At 42.5% G+C, this 23,311-nt stretch overlaps 1 protein-coding gene across 1 annotated transcript in view; it reads right to left on the bottom strand.

The window, feature by feature from the left end:
• The window catches only part of Frem2 (FRAS1 related extracellular matrix protein 2), a 192,818-nt gene extending 178,431 nt beyond the window's left edge, over positions 1-14,387 (bottom strand). The window contains exons 1-2 of the mRNA XM_023715094.1: positions 9,013-14,387; positions 3,846-3,935 (exon numbers count right to left, since the gene is read on the bottom strand). Of these exons, the coding sequence (XP_023570862.1) occupies positions 3,846-3,935; positions 9,013-14,188 (5,266 nt within the window). The 5' untranslated portion in view covers positions 14,189-14,387. The remainder of the gene's footprint in view (positions 1-3,845; positions 3,936-9,012) is intronic.
• Between the last annotated feature and the right edge of the window lie 8,924 nt (positions 14,388-23,311).

Here is a 23,311-nt window from a genome sequence, read left to right as displayed (position 1 = left end):
CACACACACACACACACACACACACACGCACGCACGCACGCACGCACACACAGTTTTCTTCTCCTACTTATTCCTTCAGTCCTTTTAATATTTGTTATGTTTTTGCCATGTGCTCAGCCCTCAGTGGGCACTGAGGTACAGAGACCAGTGATAGTCTTTTGATGTGAAGGAGCTCTTCTCCTATTAATGAAAATCTTGACATCATCAAGTGATCATAGTATGACATTCTTGATTCCTAAATAAATTTAGGAATGGGAGCATGAAGAGAGGGCTGACTGACTTCCTTGTAAGGAAACAACTGGAGATAGGAAATGACATTTGAGCTGGGTACTAAAGAGTGATGAGCCACCCTCAGGGCCGAGAGGGGGACACACCTGGTGTGATGCTGCCAGCCTTGCCCTCACATCCTGGTGCAGCATTCACTGCAAATAGCCAGCACAGCGCTGAGGATACATTATAGAATGCTGAGAAGAAATCAGATAAGAATACTTTTAGCTAGAAAGGGGATAAAAGAATAGATGTCCTTTCCTCTGACAAAATTGCAAAGTATTAGATCTAGAGTTAGAGTTCAAAGAGACAACCATTCACAGCATGCATTTATGTCTCTAGTATTATTGTATGGGGAGCTTCCCTCATTAAGATATGAAGGGTGAAATAAAAAAGAAATTGAAGACTCAGTATCTCAGTCTGTAAGGGACAGTCTCTGCACTTACATACACAAGCTCATCGGATGCACTGAGATCTTGGTCCAAGGTGCAGAGTATGACTTTATAAATTGTACCCATGCACACGCACGTGCCTACTGGGCTCAGAACGCCTGGACCGATGGACTATTTTGACACAGCATTTTCATGCGCTTCATTGACATTTTAGTAAACATATTTCATGGCTAAATAATTATTTTCAGGGCTGGTGAGATGGCTCAGTGGTCTAAAGCACCTACTTAGAACAAGCTTAGCAAAGCACAGGGACCGCAGTTCAATCCCCCAGCACCACATGCCAGCCAGCCCCGCCCCCTGGTGGGCTGAGCTGGCCACACACACACACACACACACACACACACACACACATAAATATATAAATAAAATTAAAAAAATAATTATTTTCAGAATGACACTCTGATTCTAAGAGCAAATAAACAGCACACAGTTGAGGAAAGGATGCCTTTTGAAGTATTTTAACATAAAAACTGATAATCCTGAAGACATGAAAATTTCTGTATTCTTTACCCACAGATCTTATTCTGACTTTATTCTTATCAACCATTTTTTTTTTTTTACAAAATTGTATTTATTTATTTATTCATTTGGCACAGGGTCTCACTACACAGATCAGACTCATAGTGATGCTCCTGTCTCAGCCTCCCCTGCACTGGGATTACAGGCTGTGCCACCACGCCCAGTTTTGGGGCCTGCACGGCATGTGATAACAGGGATGAAACTTGGGTCCTTGCATTTGCGAGGCAGGAGCTTAGACCTCCCTCAGAGCTATGTCCTCAGCACTTATCAAGCATTCTTAAAAAATTGGTCTGGCAACCCAGAGTAATTCAAGAGTTTTTCCTCATCTTATAAACAAGAAGTTATCAATTATCACTCTTTGGGGAAAAAAATTGGTTTCTAGGTTGTGCAGCTTAAAGGAGATACATCAGGGTTGATTACGAGTGTACCAACAATCACTGTATATGGTGGATGACAATAAATCACTCCTGCTTAAAAAAAATAATAATAAATCACTTTTGCTAACGTCTGAAAGGCTAACTGGCATTGCATTTTTCACCTAAATGCTAGACTATTTATAGTATAACATAAGAAACCCTAATAAAGGAATTAGGTTACATCAAATTTCATATATATATATGTGGCTTTTCCTTTTTCAGTCTTGAGGGTTTCTGTTTATTCTTTCAAAAGGAATTTTTCTTATATCAGGGCAGTGCATCCCAATTCTGTTTCACAACAGTTTGCCAGCATCTGCGTGAGCCCTGTAGGTAACGCTATGCCGGTAGAGAGGAAGAGGATAAAGGAGAGTATTTCTGGAATTTTTCTCTTCAGGTGAAACAGAGGCTCTAAAAGTGCTGATATGATTTCATTCCTGCTTCCATAAAGACAAAAGACAATCTTTACAGGCCCCACCACTTTTTCAGCACTACCAAAACTAAGCCAGACCTGTTCAGCTAGCTGTTCCTCACTTAATGTTTTGAAATATGACAGTTTGTTGTATTTTTTCAACTTTCGGATACAGACCGAAATTTTGAAGTAAATGATACCAAACTACTCAGCTAAAAATATGAAGAATGTGTTATGTGGATGGATATACAGATAGACAGATAGTGGTAAAGAAAAAGGTGTGTCTGTAATATTTTAGAATAATAACACACCACTATGCCTGGTTTCAGTGGCCTGGCCTGGCCTGTGGCACCAGGGATTGAACCCAGGTCATTGTGCTTTCAAGGCAGGTGCTTAGGTGTCTAAGCTATCTCCCCAGCCCTTGTCTTGCAAACTTAAACAACACTTTTGCTATTGATGTTTGTTCAGGCATTCTATTAGATAAACTGGGTTTCTTGAACCAATAACTGATGACTCCAAGATCTTATTTCACAGTTTACTTAAATAGGATGTCCCCTCCAAGTAGCAAGATTGAACAAACCTATTTTTGAAGTTGGTTTCTTTCTTGGCACTCTGTTGCTGGGTTTATTTTTATTTTTGTACCGGATACTAAATTGTGATTTATTTATTTTCAAAGTAAAAACATTAGCTGTAGTGAGCCTCTGGTTTATAGTAGGAAACAAATACTTGAGCCCAAATTAAAGTGCTTTTTTTACCTCTCAGGTACCCACCCACTGGATGTCACTTTTCAGAACTGTGTTCATGTTATGTTCAGCCATATTTTAGACAAATGCTATTTAATGTTTCAGTGAATGCCGAGGATAAACACGCAATCTTTGAGACGAATGACATAAAGAATGCCGTTTTTAAAAGAAAGTTATCATGAGGGAAATAATTGAGTCTAAATCTCGAGTCTTCTCCCTCGTATCTCTCACACGTTTTCCCTGCTTTCTGCATCCCATTCATACAACCTAAGTGCTTGGAGAGGCTCCTTTGCCTCCCTCAAGGGCACCCAAGGACACAAGCATCTTCACAATAAACCCAGCAGTGGCCAAATTTCCTCCTAGTCCACAGCATTCAGAATAAAAACCATGGAGTGATGACTGTCATTTGGGCAAATAATGGCAATAGTATTGTCCAGCAGACTTAGATGGAAAGACAGATTCCATTTGCTACAGTATTGTTCAGACTCCACCAAGAAAAATTGGTAACTAGACTAAAACTCATAATTTCCTGTTAAGAAAATCACTAGGCATCCTGAGATGGGGAAAAAAGACAAACCTTCATTTAGCACTGGGTTCAGCACCTTATCCATCAGCATTAGTTTATACCAATACCTATGTTCAAATCAGAAAAAAGGTAGCCCACTGGGACAGACACCAGGTGGAACATGGCTGTGGTGTGAAGCTGGGATGAATCCCACCTCCTCTGCCACCTCAAGCAGTAAACCTGACGCAGGTAATAATATGGTTAACTGAATTTGATAATTGTATTTATAGATATCTGTTTAGTGCTTACAAATCATAAGACACAAAATAACTAGAACCTTCATCCATGGTTGTTAGAGTAGAACTGTGTCAAATTGGGACCATAAAGTTTTCTATAGTAAATATCAAATTCTACTCTGCATGCATTCAGATAAGTATAAAATAGAACTCGATGAAGATTCCTTATAAAAATGTCAAAGAGCAACTAAGAAATGTTTCTCTCCTGGGTCCCATACTAGGAGAGTAGAATACTTACCACTATCTTCAACTGTAAAATGGAATGTATCACTTGTGGCATTGGCCCCATCTCTTAAGACATAGCATATTTTCATGTCATCAATGTCAGCTAGAAAATGACCAAAAAACAATATTAATTACTATCTCAAAATTGATGACCTGTTCCTTATGGAACATTCTACTGGGTAGCACTTTTCTGTAAGCCTATTTAAATCCCCTCCTAAGGAGAACAGTGCTATCTTTTTTCTCAGATGTCTAAGCCCCTTGCTCCCAGCTGTCCCATAGAAATCAGATCCCTTACACAGATAAATAGACTACAAGATTTAGGTCATAATAATACCAAGGTGTTGTCCCTCCAAGTAGCATTCGTATGGTCATGTACCAAAGGAGTGACTCCCCAAAGATGGAATGTCAGACACCACGACAGGTGGGCATGAAGATATTTTGGGGCATGGCAGGGCTCCTGGCCCTCTTGAAACCACATTCTTTTTCTTTCTGTAGGGCTGAGCCTCGGAGGAAAGAGGCTTTGCCTCCCCATAATGGCTCATTTTTCTTACTTCTTTTACTATAGCAGGCTGTTTTTAAGCTCTCCAGAATTTGAAAAGAAAAATTAAGGAGACTTTTAACATCCCACAGATTAAAATAGCTATTGTGACTTACTATCAGGGAGAATTTAAACTATTAATAACAATGACAACCTAATGATGAGGGAAAACCTGTATTCCTAGTAGAAAGTTATGCTGCCTCAGACATGATCTTTGTTACTTCTTACTCAGTCAAATTTGCTTGCATGGATTTGTTTGCATCACTAAGGCACAAATTTTAAAATGTATTCATGCAGTTCGCCACCTCCTCTCCTAGACAACATCATAGAACTGACAGTCTGTTCTGTGAGCCGCCCAGTGGAGCATCACCACCTTTGACGTGGGCCTGTCTGTCAGCTTGCAAGGTTACAGAAAATCAGAGTGTGGCTAACAGTAGCTTCCACGTGGCACACAGTGTTTATTTATCTCAGTGTGTTTTGTATTTTACATTTTTAAAATCTCTCTCTCTCTTTTTTAAATCTCTTGACAGCTCTGCTGAGTTCATGCCATGCTGGCCAAAGGCAGCTAGCTCTGTACGACAGTGATTCTGAAAGCCTCACCTAAAGTGAGTCAAGGGTCAGGATCAACAAATCCCCCCACAAGTTTCTAGAGCTCTACTCTACAGATGTGAAGTATATGCTCTGTCCTCCCTTTGAAAAGTGACTTACAGCTAGTGAGGGGAAAACCTGACTTTCTATTTAATAGTGTCTTCTTTTTAGTGCAGGTACTTGGAAGTGAAAGCAGTATAAGATGTATTGTAGAAATTAGTTTTTCTCTACCATAATTTCCCACACTGTCTGTCTAGTGACATTTTTTATCTTTCTGTACATGTCTCTTATAAGGAGATTAAAAATTTTCCTTTTTTTGGTCTTAATCTTAACTCTCATAGTTCTTTTCTCCAAGTCTTATAATTAGTATGAGCTGAAATGTCTCTTATGAGGAAAGGAAGGCACTGTGCGGTCTGTTAGACCACACCGAAATCTCTGCCTTCATGTGCTTGCATTGTGCCAGGGTCAGGGGTGGGAGTCCCGCGCAGCGCTCAGCTCGCTGTTGTAGCTCCTTCCTTATCAGTAAGGGATGAAGCCAACGCTGCAAGCGCACATCCCTATCTTAGGGACGAGGGCCTCAGGCCAGTGTCAAAAGCGCTTGCCAATGCTTCCACCTTTCATAACATGAATAAGAAAACCTAACAGCTGTAGTACTGGGAAGTAAGAAACACCTGGTTAGTGTTCCCAACATCTGTGTTAGTGTTTTCTTAAATAAAAATATAATATTTAGGAGACATTTTCATTGAAATAATTTATAGCCTCAAAATCGATTTTTAAGAACTTTCTTTCAGAAGTTAGAGCACACTGGAGTGGAATTACACAACACATAGGTCGCGTTTCCTCTCCATGTGAAGGGCCGTGACAGTGACTAGTCGGAGCTCACTAAAACCCCTTGAATTTTCCCTGGAATGTGTTAGCGCTAATTCATGGGTGAAAAAGGACATGATTCCTTTTATAAGAAAGAGAAATAAACTAAAGATCCAAATAAAAGATATGTAACAGGAAACAGCGAGCTAGAACGTTTGCAGAAGGAAGGAGGCCCAGAGATGGAGGGGAGGGAGGAGGTGAAGGAAGGGAATAGAGAAAGACCTGAGGTGGTTATGCGCATGGACTAATGCAGTTAGAAAGTACTACAAGTATAATATGTACTAATAAAAGTAAAATTAAATAAAAAAGAAAAAGAAAACAGACTTTAAAAATCTGCAGGAAGTAAAGATCTGGATTATAATATGATCACGAATATCCCTTAAAATAATATGGTGTAAATATGCATACACTCTAGTTTTCTTAAAATGCATTGTTTAAAAATATCTGTATGTCTAGTTTAAACAAATACCTAGGAATTACTTAGATGTTCTTCTAGTGGTTAAGCATGAGATTACATTTATCTCCTTTTATCTACAAAAATCATTCCATTTATTAAAAAATTTTCCTTCCTATATCTTATAATATGAGCAACTATCTTGTTTTGAAATATTATATCACTGTTTTTTACTTTTCCTTAAAATTAAAAAAGTATAGATTTTAAGTTCATTAACATGCCCTATAACCATACTGGTTTAAACAACGTAAGGCACATTTCTGCTTTTCTGAAAGTGATTTATAAATTATTCCACAAAATATCACTATGCACTTAATGGAGAGAAAAACGAATCCAGGTACTTGAAACAAGTGATTTAGCACCAAGATGGGGGAGGGGCAGAGACGCCTTGTCCAAAAGGTGCAGTTTAAAATATAGAAATAATTTCCTGAATTCATCTAGATCTGTATTACTACCATTTCTGATAATGAACTTTAATAAGTTTTGTAAATAAGTAATTTTTTTTCCTTCTGGTGACCACTATTCCTCAATAATTTGAAGAATGACCTCAAACTACCTTTGCTACATTGACTTAATTCAGTGCATTCAAAAATCCATCCAAATACAGGTTACGTCATCCCTTCTTAATAAAGCAAACGCAAATAGAAAACTTCAGTCCTCACTCTAAGCACCACTCTCATTTCCCCTACTGGAAAAGCAGCCATGGCAGGGCTGATTCAGCCTGCTCCAATTTTATAAACTTATCTAATCTTCATCAGTAACTGCTGTGCCCCTAGCTCAGCCTCAGCTTGTTCAAATGAGTGCTGTGAGACCAAATACCATCAGTTTTCTCAGTTGCTATTTCAGTTTGTACTCGAGTGTGACCATTTAAAATTAGTCTTTAAAAAGTATTTTTATAATAGGCAAGCATAAGCTGTACTTACAAAGGCTACAAAATTCATGTGGTAACTTAAAAGTCAACATGAAATACAATTGTCTATAATGAAGTAGAATAACTTTAGGGTTCCATACTCAAATAATATTCCAATATTTTGAGTTGTTGGGCTTGGTTAAAAAACTTTAAATTCAATCATTTGCTTGTCTTCATCCAAAAATTCCTAAAAAGAAAAAGGATCCTCTAAAGTCAAAGTCTTTTCAGAGGAAGGATTTGAAGTGATATTTTCCGTGCTGTTTATATTCTTTTCATTCTCTTTGCTTTCTGCAAAAATAAACCAGTGTAAAATTGCATGGTACCTCTAGCCCCAGAAAGCCTTCACACAAAAAGCTCCTGCTGAGCTGGCTGACACTTGGCACTCTGATGGTTTCCTGTCTCTGCAGGCCCTGGGATATACGAATTCAGGCTTAGAGCCAAGAATCAGAAGGCTGGAGTGTGAGGCGATTTGTCAGCATTACACAGGGAAACAGTTCGCTTTAACACTACCCTTTGCTACATCCATGTTTGTTAAAGCATTTTGTTATCTGGGAACAGAATCCTGTTGCAGGAAAAGAACACCTCCACTGGGACGGCCTGGGGTTAACTGCATCTCTATCCACACAGCCCACATAGGGTAGATCTAGTTTCCGTTCTGACGTGGGCTGTTTTTTTCAGGAAAGCAACATGAATCCGTCTGTAATAGAAGTTGCACATTCTGGAGAACAGAGCCCTAACTCCCAGTCAGTAAACTGAATGAGCTTCTCCCTTCCGTCACTGAGCCATTCTGCACAGGTCACCTGCCTCCCCTATCTCAGACCGTGCCCAGCCCAAGGGAAACTTGAGTGAAAAAGTTCTGTTGACTCAGAATGCTGGGGCACCTGGTATGGAGTTGGTAACAGGACAGAGAGAAGGCTTCAAATGCTGAAGTTCTGTCCTGTTGTTATGAATCTTATTTCCATATCTTCAGGTTCCTAGTAGTGAAATGTGTGTATAGTTCCGTGATGAATATATTGTCTTCCTATTTATCATCAAGTATATTCTTCTTTTTTTGTGAGTACCCCTATAGTATGCTCTGTTACATAACATACAGTTGCTATAACTCTAGCTAGGTGCTCATCTCTTATGTCTTTGGACATGTGGCTGCCTGTGATATGAAATACTATTAACTAATTTGTTAAGTCTTAAAGTATCAGCAAGTATTTTCCTTCTACTTATACAGTTCCTAGCAACCACAGCAATACCAGCACAATGGACTGAAAAATTAAAGCAACATAAAAGGAATTTTGAATCATGACTGATAACAATATGAATAAGTACAATTTAAACAGTTTCTGTCTCTTTAACATACTAGAAGCATCATGAAATATGCGGAGCACATGACATAGAGGATGCTCAGGGCGAAGGCACCACAAAGGCAGCACAGTTGGAAAGTCTACTTCTGCATTCAGCTGCCAAGTCTTTCCCTTTTGGCAGCATATCTGGCCACTGTCAGAATACTGTACACTGCTGTACCCTCCGATGATGATCCCTGCAGGGAACATCAAAAACTAGCTTGCTTTCCCAAGAGAGTAAGTCTATTTCTCATTTTCCTTTTTTCCCATCTCCTCCATTTCTCTTGGGCTTGAACACTCTCTATATAAAGCTTGCAATGCAGCCATATACTCAGGAAATAAGACCTGGGATATCCTTTGTTTATAGGAAAATAAAAGTATAACATTGGACTGGGGATATAGCTCAGTGGCCCAAGAGCCTGCCTGGCAAGCACAAGGTCCTGAGTTGAATTCCTGGTATAAAACAACAACAACAAAAAAGAACCATACCTTGGGTGAACTGAATGATGCTGTGGTTGCCTCTGCCCAGGTTCAGGAGATAGCCATAATGAGGGGCCTCTGTCACAACAAACCGAAGAGAAAAGTGTAGACTGTCTCTGTCCTCCACTTTCAATATTTTGTTTGTGATCATGAAACCCAAATGGCCAGTGGCCAGAGTGCGAAGTGTAGAGGCCCCTTTATTCACTGCAATCTGAGGGGCATTATTATCAACAGCTAAGACCTGGATCTTCATCATCTGAGGTCTCCTTGTTTCAAATACTGTGTCAGGAAAAACATAGAAGTCCGTGTGAGTACCATCAGTCACTGTGAAGGAGAAGCTGTCTTCAATGGACTCTGTGCCATCATGTTTGTAACTGATTAAGTTTTCATTCAAGTCTTGCTTGGTAAAGACAATAATAGGCCTGGTATTGTTGAAGAGCAGATGACCATGGACTGGCATCTGGGTGACAGTAAATTTCAAGAGTTTGTCAGGGGTATCTCTGTCTTCAACAGTGAGTTCAAAGGGAGTGATCATCTTGCTTTCACCTTCACTGACGACCAAGTTATGGATGGTGACCACTGGCTTTTTGTTGTCCACATCACTGATGGAAATTCGGAAGGTTCGGAATACAGGGTTATGGCCATCGGTGACTTGGAACTCAAAACTGTCCATCTTCACCTCATCTTCTGCAGTGTGGATGTAGTATATTTTGTTGCCAGCTAACTGTAGCTGAGTGAAAGATGTGAGGGACACTCCAGGGTGATCAGTGCACTCCAAGTGGCCTCTTGTGGGCGCCCTGGTGATAGTAAAAACTAAATTTTCATCAGGACTGTTCAAGTCACTTGTGCTTAGTAGGTCTGTTGTGAGGGTGACTTTCCCACCTTCTCTCAAAGACACGCCCTTGCTTATGACATCAGGGAAGACGATGTCAATGCTCCCAACAGATACATAAAAGTAACGATCTATGAGGGGATTTATCCCATCAGTCACATCAAATTTAATTAAGTCTCGGATGCCCTCCTGCCCACGGTGGACATACTGAATTAAGTTCCTGTCCACTTCATCCTGGGTAAAATTCATGCCCAGGGTGACATTTTCAAAGGCACCTGTAAGCTTTTGTCTCTGTAATAAGCCATGTTCAGGCCCAGAACGAATAATATAAACCAACGATTTGTCTTCAGAGTCTAAGTCAGTTGCCATTAATATTTTGTTGTTGATGATTTTGGTCTCCCCAATCTCTACTTCCAGTCCAGTATTGATGGCCATCCTGGGAGTCTCATCATCAACAGGAATGACCATGATGAGGACCATCCTTTCCACAGAGTGCCTGCCATCTGCTAGTTTAATCACAAAACTGTCTTCCTGGGTCTCAGAGTCATCATGCTCATAAATAATGCTGGAACTCTCTATGATCTGGTCCAAGGTGAAGCTTTCGACCAAAATCGTGCCATTTATTAGCTGGTTCATGATATGACCGTGAGTGGGAAATTGGGTAATAGTGAAAGTTAAGTCATCGGGGGGGATGTCAGCATCTGCAGCATTGAGAATGGGAGTGTCGATCACCAGACTCATGCCCTCCATCACCATAAATTCTCTCATGAACATTTCGGGTTGTTCATCATTGGTGGGGATGATTACAATGGGGAAAAACTGTCTCTCTGAAAAGTTAATGCCATCAGAACAGCGAAATACAAATCGATCTTCCACAGGTTCCACACCCTTGTGGACACTCTGGACGTAGTTAATGTGACTCTGCCTGAGATCCTTTAGAGAAAAGGCACTTATGGCAATGCCAGCCCTTGATTTCTCAGAACCTGGAGCTGGAGAGATGTTTTCAACATAACCTGAAGTCGGCTGAATGACTATGGTACACAAGATGTCATCATTCATGGAGTCAACATCTTCAGCACTTATATGTGCTGAGGTGATAACACTTTTGTCACCTTCTAGTACTACAAACTGTTCACTCACAGAAATTATGGGAGACTGACTATCCACAGGGAGGATGGTTACCCACACGGTAACACCCTGAATAATAGTGCCACGGATTCTCCATTCTTGAGACATAGCTGACAGACTCAGGTTAAAAGAATCCGCTTTGGGCAACAGACCAATCTCACCACTGGTGTGGGCATAAACAACAGAGCCTTCCAAGATGTCCCTTTGGGTGAACTGCTCTGCTGGAGCTCCATTGACCAAGATCTCTCCATACAAGGGGGGATCTTCTAACAGAAAAGTCAGCATCAAATCATCAGTGTACTCATTAGTCCCCTTAATAATGCTGGCAGTGATTTCAGTAGCTCCATTTTCTAAAACATCTAGATAGGACTCCACAGTACCAGTAGGAAAGCTTAGCATGGGTACCACGTGGTCCACTGGCCGAATATTCACTCTGAGGGTGATTGGTACCACGTGGTGTCTATCACTGACCTCCAAAGAGCAGCTATCAGCCAAGGATATATCCCCATTATGAACATAGGAAATTCGGCCCTGTTTTATGTCCTCCAAGTAGAAGAGCCCTCCTACAGGCAATATCTGTCCAGACACTTGCATATGGCCATGTTTGGGTGCCTGTGTAAGAGTGAAAGAGATATGGGCCACGTCAGTGTCCACATCAGTCACATGTAACTCAGTTTCACTCAGAGTGTGGTGGCCTTTCTCCTGAATAGTGAAACCAGTGTTAAGAATATCTGGAGGCTGATTGTCCACAGGCTGCAAATAAAGGGTGAAAGTACCAGGAGCCACGTTCCCAGCTCGGTCCTCCACCTGGAACTGGAACTGGGCCACTCGGGCAGCCACTCCCAGCTCTTCACTTGGAGGGCTGTATGCAATTTTATGGTGGTTGATCTGGGCTTGGGTGAAATGGGTCACCACCACTGAGGGGTTGTCTGTGAGGACCAGTGTGCCCAGTGGGGCTGGTGAGTGGTTTTCATCGGTATCCATAGGGGGCTGTGTCACTGTGTACTGAAGTTCTCGGTCATCTGTGTCCAAGTCAGTGTAGCACAGCCACTTTTTCCTCAGTGGTGTGAGCTGGGATTCTTGTACCACCATCCGAAGGGGACAGCCAGTGCCCAGCTCTGGAGGGAGGTGATCCACAGGATGAACTCGAATCACAAACCTTTGTAGTCTAGATCGATTAGGCGGGTCATGGTTATCCTGGACTCTAAATGTGAACTGGTCCATCACTGGCCCAGGACTATGGGGTCCAGAGTGCCGGTAGAACAGCCTCCCCTCTGTTATGTCCTTCTGCTGCCACTCCATTACTTTTCGCTCATAATATTCTCCATGCTTCCTCCAAAGGCCTGTGATCAGTTCCTGGTCGTCACTGGGAGGATGAGTTTGGCGGAGAAGCAGGTACCCTGAAGTGGAGAAGGGTGACTCCAGCACAAAGAGCAGCTGAGAGTCCTCTGAATCCATGTCGGTTGCGCTTAGAGCAAAGGGTGGGATGGGCACTGTTTCACCCTCTGCCAGTGTCAGCCCCGTGTTGGCGTTGAGAACAGGTGGTTGGTCATCCACAGGCACTAAGGTGATGGGGAACAGAAACTGCACCTGGTGCCTGCTTCCTCCATCCACCATGCGCAGCACCAGGTTGTCGCTCAGGGAGCCGTCTCTGTCGTCGTGCTGGTAAATCACCTGGCCAGCTGCCAGCTCGGCCACTGTAAAGGCCTTGGGAGCGGAGCCATCCCTGGAAGCACCCAGAATGAAAAGGTGCCCGTGCCGAAGCCCGGCCACCACTTCCAGTCGCACTGCTTCCAGGTCGTCTTCATCACTGATGACCAAGTTTTGTGGTCCACTGTTTGCAGGACTTGTGAGTGGCTGGGACTGCCCCTCATAGAGAATCAGACCAGTGTTCCGGGTGACCACTGGAGCCAAGGTGTTCATGGGCTTCACCACTACCATGAAGGTGAAAGGGTCTGAGGCAGCTCCTTCGGGGTCTACTACCTCTAGTTCCAGTTGGAACAGCCGCTCCTGGTCAGAGTCTTCAGAGGGGGGCTGGTAGGCAATCTTCAGGAGGCGCAGATCCCGCTGAGTGAAGGAGGAGAGAGGCAGGCTGCGGTCGTCGGTGCTCACCAAGTAGCCCTGGCCAGGCTGGAAGGAGGAGGTGAGGTTGAAGACCAGGAGGTCCGGGGGCGCCTCCGCGTCCTCGGCCGCCAGCATGTCTGGAGTCAGGGCAGTGAGCACAAACTGGTCGACCTCCATCATCATCATGGCCACAAAGCTCGGCTTGGGTGCGGTGTTCTCCGCCCCTCCACGGATCCTCACCAGCACTTGGAAGTGCTCGCGTTTTAAAGCAGGGCTGCCCACAGGGGCCCCCCGAGCACGCAGCTCCACCACCATGGGCACCCAGTCCCTGTTGGGTGAGCGACCAGGGGCCGTGTGGCGGTAACGCACGCCCAGCTCCTGAAAAGCTTTGCAGTGCATCAAGAGGGGCTCGGGGGCGCTTTCCTCTCCGGCTCCTGCAGGAACCTGCGGGTAGTGGAGAAGTTCTCCGTAGCGAGGCAGCGCGCTCAGGCCAGACAGGATGCCCACGCGGCACTCCTCCGTGTCGGGCTGGTAGGCGAACTCCAAGCTCCGTGCATCCAGGGCATTGCTAGTCCCCAGCAGCTCTTCCACGACCAGGGGTAAATTTCGAGTCACGACCTCCAGCTGAGTGAAGACTACTTCCACCTCCAGTACCAGAGGCAGCACTGTCGCCCCTCCCGGGGAGTCGTAGCGCAGCTGCAGTCGGACGCGGTCCCGCGAAGGGCTGCGCGCGCCCAGGTGCGAGTAGTGCACCTCACCCGGGCCGAAGTCGCAAGGGAAGCGCTTGGGGCGCAGGCGGCCAGGCCGCTGGGCCAGCGCGTCGTTGTCGAGCACAGCCACCACGCAGCGGTCGCCGGGCTGCACCTGCAGCACTAGGTCGTGCAGCGGGTCCAGCCAGACCTCGCGACCGAAGGGCACCCGGAGTCCGCGGTTCGCCAGCACAATAGCCTCTTCCGCAGGCAGCCCTGAAGCCCCCAGGAGACCCGAGGACAGCAGCACTCGGCCGGGGGCAACGGGCTGCGCAGAGAGCCGGCTTACCAGAGTCAGGAGCAGCAGCAGCAGCCCGGGCGGCGGCGCAGGTACCCGCTGAGAGTCGGTGGCGCTCGCTGTTCCGCGCGCTCGGGTGGCGACACCCGGGGTCCGTGTCCGGGCTCCTAGCATGGTCCGGGCGTTAGAGCTCCGACAGGTCAGCCCGAGAGGTACACCGTCAGCGCCCAGCAGGCTACCGCGGACAACTTCAGAAAGCGCCAGGAGCTCGGCGCGCCTCCTGCCGGGTCCCGCCAGAGCCCGAAATGGGCCCGCGGCTGGGAGAGTCGCACGGGGAGCCCAGGCTGGAGCCAGAGAGCGCCGCGCAGCCCTCGCAGCCTCTCGCTCCGCGGCTAGCTCACAGGGAGGAGCGCGTCCGCCACACTCCTTCATCCGTCCGCGGACCTCTCCTCTGCACCCTCTTACTGCGGTCCTCCCGGGAGGCCAATCGTTGGTCCCGGGAGGAGGCCCCGAGTCCAGGGTTGGGTAGTGATTTCTGTCAATCAGTTCCCGGGGTCCAAGGCGGGGAAACGACAGAGAGCCGGGAAAGAGAGGCGCAACAGGTTGTCTCGGAAGTGTGGGGGTAGCGGCCCGGAGCTGCGCTCCCTGGGTTGCGCTTCGCCCGGGCTTCCTCGGTCTGGGATTCCTGCGGAGGCGTCCGAGCACTCCGCTGTGCCTTTTGGTCCCTCGGAGATAGAGGAAAACACGGTTTAGCCCTTCACCTCCCTTCAGTGAATTCCCTCCCGGACGACGGTCATTTCTCACGGAAATGTCCAAAACTCGGGAGGAAGATGAAGCACACTGTTGCCTATATGTGGGTCGAAAGCCAGAACATTTGGCAAAGAGACCCTGGAACAAACCTGTTTGCAAAAAGACAGCTGGAATTAAAAGCCAAGCCTAGAGCAGGTTGCACCCGTCAGCTCCACGCCCCTCACTGCCCTCTTGTAAATTACAGTAGGCACAGTCCTCGGATTGGTGAGGTTTTAACAAGCCCCTCCTTTGCACACACGAAGTTCACAGAGTAAAAGGGGAAAAGGGGCCCTTGGAATGCGTAAGAAATGCAGCCTGGTCAGGATCGCTAGACTCACACTGAAGAATCAGTTCGAGAGAACGTAGCCCCAGGCTGTCCCCGAGCCGCTGCTGTTGGGGTAGCTGTCATTAGAGACGTCCCTGTTCTCTTCGCAGTAATTAGACCAAATACAAACTAAACCAACGCGTCAGCATCACATTTCTCGGCATGCCAGGAGAACTGATAAATACCCGGAGGCTGAAGTAGTTTAGGTCCCATTCAGCGACTGAGTTTGAAGCCAGAGCTTGAGCTCTTCCTGCCCCCTTGTGTTTGTCCGCTCTCAGTATTATATAAAACCCCTTCCTAAAGACCCCTAAAGGGTCTCCCCCACCCTAACACCTCATTATTAAAATGCATTCTCAATTCATTCTTTGAGTAATCTTCATTATCCCAAAATGTTTTATTTTAGATGGTTTTGTTTTCCTTCAACCATGCATCTGCTTACTAAACACAGAATTTGAATGTCATTTTGCGGCTCTTTCTCCTTCAAGTTACACTTGGAAAAGAAAGATGTACAACAAATTGTTGTTGCCCTTTTAAATTTCGGTAAATTACCTGTGTGCGTAATTTCAGGAAGACGTTCCTATCCTTTTAACCCTTTTGGATTTTACTCTTGAGCTCCTATAGTTGACAACTTTGATCCCTGTCTGATGCAACCATCAATATTTTTCCACAGCACAAACTCCATTCGAAATAACCCTGGAGATGTCAGATTCTGTTCCAGGAAAACCCATTGTAATTTAGGTTCTGGTAATCAAAGATGGAAAGTTCTGAAGTTTTTCAAAAGAAGCAGGACATCAGTGCAAATGAATATTGTTTAATTAGTTGAACTTTAGCCATATTCTGTGCACTGTTTGGGGTCATTTAATTCCCATTTCTAATTGATGGACATACTTCATAATTTTTACAAAAGAAACAACTGGTAACACAGGATATGGACAACTCTTCATAGACATATGAAAAAAATCCCCTCCATCATGTTGCCAATTTCCAATTCTCTTTGGAGTTATAATTTATAGTTTTATAATTTATTATGATTACTTATTATTTCCATGGAAGTGTTAAGTAGCAGATACATGAGAAATTCTATTTGTTCACAAATAAGTAGAAAGATCCCAGAGTAGAAAATAAATCACAGAATATGGCTGCTTTTGTACTGTGTTTCAAACTCTAGTTATATCTTTTACTGAAAAATATCTGCTGGAAGCCAAGTGTCCCTGTGACATTGTGACCCTGGGTAAACTGTGATCAGATCCAGAGCAATAGCTTGACCCCTGATGCTTCCCAGTGGCTTCAGGGCTTCTCCTTTCTTCCTTTTAAAGTCCAACCCTGTTTGACTAGCCTGCGATGATAAGATCAGTATGTGAAGTATGGTAGCATGCCTGAAGGGCAGGGTTCAATATTTTGTTTCATGTCCAGAAGAATACAGGGCCACACTTACTTTTAAGTGCCCTAAGGAAATCAATAAACTATAATCATTTTTACTTTTAAAATTTAACTGCCCTTGACTGAAGCTGTGAAATGATTCTTAGGATTATTGTTTTGTTTTTGGTAAATGTCTTAGTTTGTATTGTTTTAATTTGATAGAAGGCAATGAACATGATGATTTGCTTAACTATATCTTGTACTTATTATTCATAAGTAGTGAAATATTATATTTATGTCTGAGTGCAACTGTTATTGGTGATGAGTTTCTTTTAGAATAAGAGTTTTGTGAAGCTCATCATCAATTTAATTTAAACACAGTGATTAGCAGCAAAATGTTTAGGCCAAAATTTTCACTATCATAAGGGATAGGGATAATATAAAATAGGGTACCTAAGTTTAATTTTTAATTTATTAAGTGCTTTCACACTTCCTGTGCATGCCTTGGGAAAAGTAATCTTCAAAAGTAAAAATTCTTCACTATTAAAACTACAACAAAATATCTCCTCAAAATAATTTAAGATTAAAATTATTGTTTGTTAAAACTCAAGTGATTTCTGCACTAAGTTAAGTATCAGTGAACTTGCTTCCTAAAATAGAGAGGGTACTGTGATGAATTTAAAATTTAGGTGAGATAGTCAGGTATAAATTCAATGACAGGCCTAAAATTCTAAAGTCAGATTAAAGATCAAGGAAGATATACTTGGTTACATTTCAAATGTTACAGTTTTATGACGTTTGTCTCAGTTATTTTTCTCTCATTGCTGGAACAAAATGCCCAATGCTCAAAATTAAGGAAGGAAAGGTTTATTTAGCTCACAGTTAGTAGATGGCTCAGTCCATACTCGGCTGGCTCCAAGGCAGAGTGGCACATGGCAGAAGGCAGCCATTCATGGCAGTGGAAAACAGCAGAGAGCAAAGGGAGGAGCAGCGGCTGCAGCGGCAGCAGGGGCAGAGGGGCAGAGACTGCAAGCCCCTCTCCTTTCCTTAGACTGCATCCAGGCTATCTGCCCCAGGCTGGGTTTAGCACTCACACCCATAATCCCAGCATTGCATCATGAATTAATCACAAACTCTAGAAGCTGCCCCAAGACTGCCTGAGTCTTTGGGGGGACACATAGGCCCAAACCATAGCAGAGTTTATTTTAATTTTCTCGTGTTTTTCTACCAGATCATTAAAACTCTAGTACAGGAGACTACTTCAGAAGCACTTTAGAAATAGATTCAATGATCTCTGAATACTCCTGGCCATTTGGATCCAGGACCCCTCAAGTACCAAAATCTGTGAAGTCCATGTCTGTTACATAAAATCATGTATTTTATATGTATAACCGAAACATATCTGATGGTATAATTTAAATCACTGACTGATAAAAATATAAATAGTTTGTAATAGTCATTATACCATATTACTTAAGGAATAAAAACAAAGGAAACATCATATGTGTTCAGTGCAAACACAGTTTGTTCTCCAAATACCTGTAACCCCCAGCTGGTTGAGCTGTGGGTGTGGAGGCTAGCTGCACACACAGGCGGGTAACTTGGATCAGCTCTGTGGCCAGCATCTTTACTGGTTCTTCATACATTTTATTCTTCAATAGCTTCAAATGTGGAGAGTCCTCAAAAAACTAGAAGTAGAGGTCCCATTCAATCCACCTATTCACTTCCTGGGTATTTCTCCAGAAGAAACGGAAATATCATACCATGGAGATATATGTACATCCATTTTTATAACAGGGCAATTTGTCATAGGTAAATCTAGGAAATAACACATATGTCCATCAGTTGAGGCTAAAAATGAATAAAAAATATGTGGTAGTCTTACACAGTGGAGTATCATGCAGCAATAAAGAAAAACTCAAGGTTTTTATAGGCAAGTGGAGGCAACTAGAGACAGTACTCATAAGGGAAATAAATCAGACCCTCATGTGTAAACATCCTATTGTCTGCCCAGTGTCCTGAAAGAGTGAATAAAATCAGAAAGGTATAATAGATACTGTGAAAAGGGAGAAAAACTGCTCAAAGAGAAGGAACAACTGGGATAAGGACAAGGAGAAAAAGAAAAAAGAAAGTTGGAAAGAAAGAAAGAAAGAAAGAAAGAAAGAAAGAAAGAAAGAAAGAAAGAAAGAAAGAAAGAAAGAATATATATGCATATGTACAGGCTAGATTGGGTAATTGTACTGATTTCTGCTGATCTATTGAAAGGAACAGTTAATGCTTAATTTTTATAAAATTTTTATTGACCAATTTTGCACGCTGGTGATCTGAACAACTAATTTGAAGACAATAATATGCAATGTAACAAACATTGTTGAATGCCTATCATCTTGTTTAGTGACATTCTGTTTTGTTTCTAGTGATTTTAAGTGATTTTTATTATTTTTTTTTCTTTTCAAAGTTTTATTGATAAACATATAGCAATGAGACAGTTTCAAATCAAATCGAAAGTACAGTTTCAACAAATAATACACTGCATATATTCTTCTTAGTGGTTAATTGCTGTACAAGATGCAGACTTGTAATCCTACTTACAAACACCATTAGAAAAAATCATTCTATTCATTAAGAGAATGCAACTATATATCTATCCCAACCACTTTGAATACACAGATACAAAATGGACATTCATAGTTATACCCCAATTTTTTTAAGTTCCATTGTTGAATATTATAGGTGTGTAAACTCAGCAAAATATTCTAAAAGAGTCCTGTAGCCCATAATAGCATTGGGTCTTCTGTTTAACTGGCAATGTCAGAAATTATTGACCTGAGTCCCCCACAGCTCAACATAACAACATGGCTTTACTTCCTATATTTTATCTTCATACTTTTCTACTGGATGGTTAAGACCAAGGTAAAGCAGGACCTGTGCAACAAGAGTTGTAGCTTTTTGGTCTGACAAGGTCAGTGAAATGCCCTCAGGATTTATCCTGAGATCCTGTACCTAAGACTGTAGAACCTTTGTCAGTGTCAGCCATGTGGATGAGTCACGGCCATTGCTTGGCCAATGTGCTCTCTGTGAAAGCCTGAGAGTGTCTTCTCCCCATGTGACTCTCCTTAGGCACACTCTACGTCATCGATCACTTTCCTCTTTGGCCCCATAATCTTCTTGATCAGAAAATTTGGGACACTACCGAGGTACATGACGTTACAGTACAAGTTCTCATATGTCCTGAGTCTTAACTGACCTTAGAAGGCTAGGGCCAAATGTTGGCCTTCCTTGTAGCCCTCCTTTTTCTCTAATTTTGGTCTGCAAACTTAGGTTGTTAACCATCCAGAAGACAAGCTTATTGTTATTATCAAACGATTTAGGCTATCAAGCTTAATCTCACTATCTCACTGCATTTCAAAGATTTTTATTATTAAAAAAGCAAAGTAAAATAGAATTTTCCATTTCATAAAAGAAATTTTTAAACACAAAGTCTGACTGATTTCAGAGCTGAAAAGAGGAAGAGTAATCAAACTAATACTGATTAACCAGGAGTGGGCTGGGCCGGCCTCTGGGATCTGCTACATGATTTGAAGCACTTCTCCTTATATTTTGCAAGTACAGTCTCCATTGCAAGACAAAGAACTCAGTCTATGTGGATAAATTCCCTTTGGGTTGTGATACACTAGTGCCATAAGAAAAATTTACACAAGCTACAACCAAAGATTTTAATCATATTATTTTGAGATATTTTGTTGCAATTTTAAAATCATTTACTTGCTTCAGCTTTTATGTATTCCACAGTGTCTTATATCATTCACCATACCATATACAGCTTCCAACACTGAAGGGAGTATGCTGTGCTGGCCTGTCCAACACCTTTCAGCTCTGCCAAGACCTTTGCTTTCTTTTTGAACTTAGTTCTGACATTAGGTTGTTCCATTTGGTTGCATGGCCATTTTACAATATTTTTGGCTACTCAAATATGTGCCCACACTGCTGTTTTCTCCATCTGAATCAAGGAAGGTTGATTCGCTCTCTGTATTCGCTGACTCAGGCTCCATTTCCCTGTCACAGGAACTGTGGCTCACATACGTGGCCAACACCAAGGTTAGCATCACCATGCCCCCACACCACTTTCCTACTATGGAAGCGTGTGTTTTCCTCTCTTGGATCATCTTCATCATCCATGTGCGAGTGCTCTGATTATTCATGTTTGACCCCCTCCAAAACTGGAAAACGTGGTTTTTCATGTGGCATTGCACTCAACTGGGCTACTTCGACGGAAAATGGTGTGGGCCAATGGAGTCTCTGTGATAGCCAGGAGAGCATGCACAAAGGCAGTTCAATGGAGAGGAAGGTGGGTACAAATCCCATTCTGCAACTTTTGCACATATGCACAGTCCTTGCTGTTTGTTCATCATACAAGTGGGTAAAAACATAGACTGCTTTCCTCTGCTCCTTGTGGGTGCAGAATGTCACTGCAGACACTAATTAAATGAATTACTCCTTTTTCCTGGCACTGAGAATGCAAAGATAAAGGCACAGTGAGATTATCTCAGCTTAACTCATAGACTCAGGCTGCCAAGGACACGGGAAGCAACTGCCCGGCTGCCTTGCCGCTTGGTAATGAGTGGGTCAGCTATCCGGTAAGAGTCACACCGTGGGAATCTCTTCCTCAGAGGAACCAAGCTTGAAACTGACAGAGAAAACCCAGCTGCTGCTTGTTGTAGTAGGGTGAGTATCATTCACATCAATTTATGCCTGAGAAGACAGACATTGTAGGGATCAGTAATTTCTTTAGTCTGCAAAATTATGAATAAAATTTGAATTAAATGAGAGAGTAAATAGAAGGGAATTAAAGGAATTAGGACAGAAATGCTCTAAATATAGGGTGGCTTTTTCTGATCTGAAATTCTTTAGACAAGACATATATTAGAATTTGAAGTTTTTCAGATTTCTGAATATCTGCATGTTCATAAAGAGATATACCTGGGGTGAGAGCAAGGTCTATAGAATATAATTCATTTATGTTTCACAAACGCTTTATACACAGAGCCCAAAGATAACTTTATGCCATATATATTAGTGTGCCTGCCTTTTCACTGTCACATGAAGTGTGGAAATTTTCTCTTACAGTGTTATGTTAGCTCTCAGAATTTTTTGACTGTTGGAGTGTTTTAGTTTTCACATTTTCAGGTAGAGATATTCAGCCTGTATTACTTTATTATTGGTCTGTTCTTCTATATCATGAATCACACCATTTTTCACTCTTAGAAATACTTGGTCAAACTTTTGTTTTTCCTTTCTTACACAGAAAAAGGAGGACTGACCCTACAGAGAGTAGAAAGAGAAAGGGTTTTCTTGGACTGATCCTCGGGCAAGTGTTGGTGGTAGGGAAGTACTAGAGTCAAACAATTAAGAAGCTGCTCAACCCGCACATAGAGAATCCCTTCTTAGTGAAGAGAGCCACAGATGGAGGGAGACACGAAGCGAGTGCGGGCCTCTGTGGCTATGGAGGTTTGGTTGCTCTTTTACTGAGCCAGGAGTAAACATGCTGTGTGGCCTGCGGTTCTATGTGTGGCAGCGTTGACTGTGGCCTATCCGTTGTTGCTTGTGAAGATGTTTTCTGAAGCCAGTGATCCCGGGGAATTACTATTCACGGATTCTCCACCTTCTGGTTTTCAAACAAAGCTCAGAATAAAGTAGAATTTAAACAAAATTTAACGAGACCACCATTTAGCTAAACCCAGACAAACTAAACAATGAACAAATAAGGGAAAAAAGCCCCTTTCTTACTGGGACTTAGGATTAAAAAAAATTAAAATATTTATAGCAATGCTTCTGTAGGCTTCCTTTCTCAATTTTCATCTTCTTATTAGCATGTGTTGGAATCATATGATCATTACATTTGTTGTGGACAGTTGGGCAGGTACCCAGCAGATCACACTTCTTTTTTTCATCTGCTTTTCCTCCTTTCTTCTCCCTCTCCATCTTTTGATCCCTCTTAGTGGCCCATTTTTTATTATTTGGGTGGTCTAATTTATTTTTAGTTCCTTTTATGTTCTACATTTTAGTCCTCTATCTGAGGAGTAGCTGGCATTTTTTTTTGTTAAACATTCCTGAGATTGATTCTTCACTCTTTTGGTTGTTTCTTTTACTGTACAGATTTTTAATTTGATATGATTTTGTTTGTTGATTCTTTGTATAGTTTCTCGTGCAGTTGGGTTCTCTTCAGAAAGTTCTTGCCTATTCATGTCTTCAAGAGTTTTGCCTAATTTATCTTTCAGCAGGTTGCTTCTGCTGTAACATATGGATCTTTGATCTATTTTGGGTTTTTTTTTTTCTTATTTTGGTTTTCAGTTTATAGTACATAGACAGGCTTCCCAGCGTCATCTGATAAAAGAGTGCTCCACTGTAAATTTTTGGTCCCTTTGTCAATAGGTGAAGAAGGCTGGCATTGTTTCTCCATACTCTAATCTGTTCCATTCACCCACGCTTCTGCTTTTGTGCTAGTACCATGTTGTTTTTATCACTGAGGCTTTGTTATACACTTTCAAATCTGGGATTGTGTTGTCTTCTGATTTGTTTTTGTGACCAGGATTGCTTTTGTTATTCTGGGTCTTTTCTGATTACATATGAATTTTAGGATTGTTTTCTCTGGATTTGTGAGGAATGCTGCTGGTATTTTGATCAAGATTGTATTAAATCTGTATATCAATTTTGGAAATGTGGCCATTTTGATGATATTGGTTCTACTCCTCTAGGAATAGGCGCTATCTTTTCATTCTTCAACTACCTCTTTTGTCAGAGTACTATAGTTTTCATAGTAGTGG

The sequence above is a fragment of the Octodon degus genome, unplaced genomic scaffold (assembly GCF_000260255.1).
Source record: "Octodon degus isolate 3935 unplaced genomic scaffold, OctDeg1.0 scaffold00038, whole genome shotgun sequence".
NCBI classification, from domain to species: domain Eukaryota; kingdom Metazoa; phylum Chordata; class Mammalia; order Rodentia; family Octodontidae; genus Octodon; species Octodon degus.
This window is presented reverse-complemented; position numbering and strand designations above follow the sequence as displayed.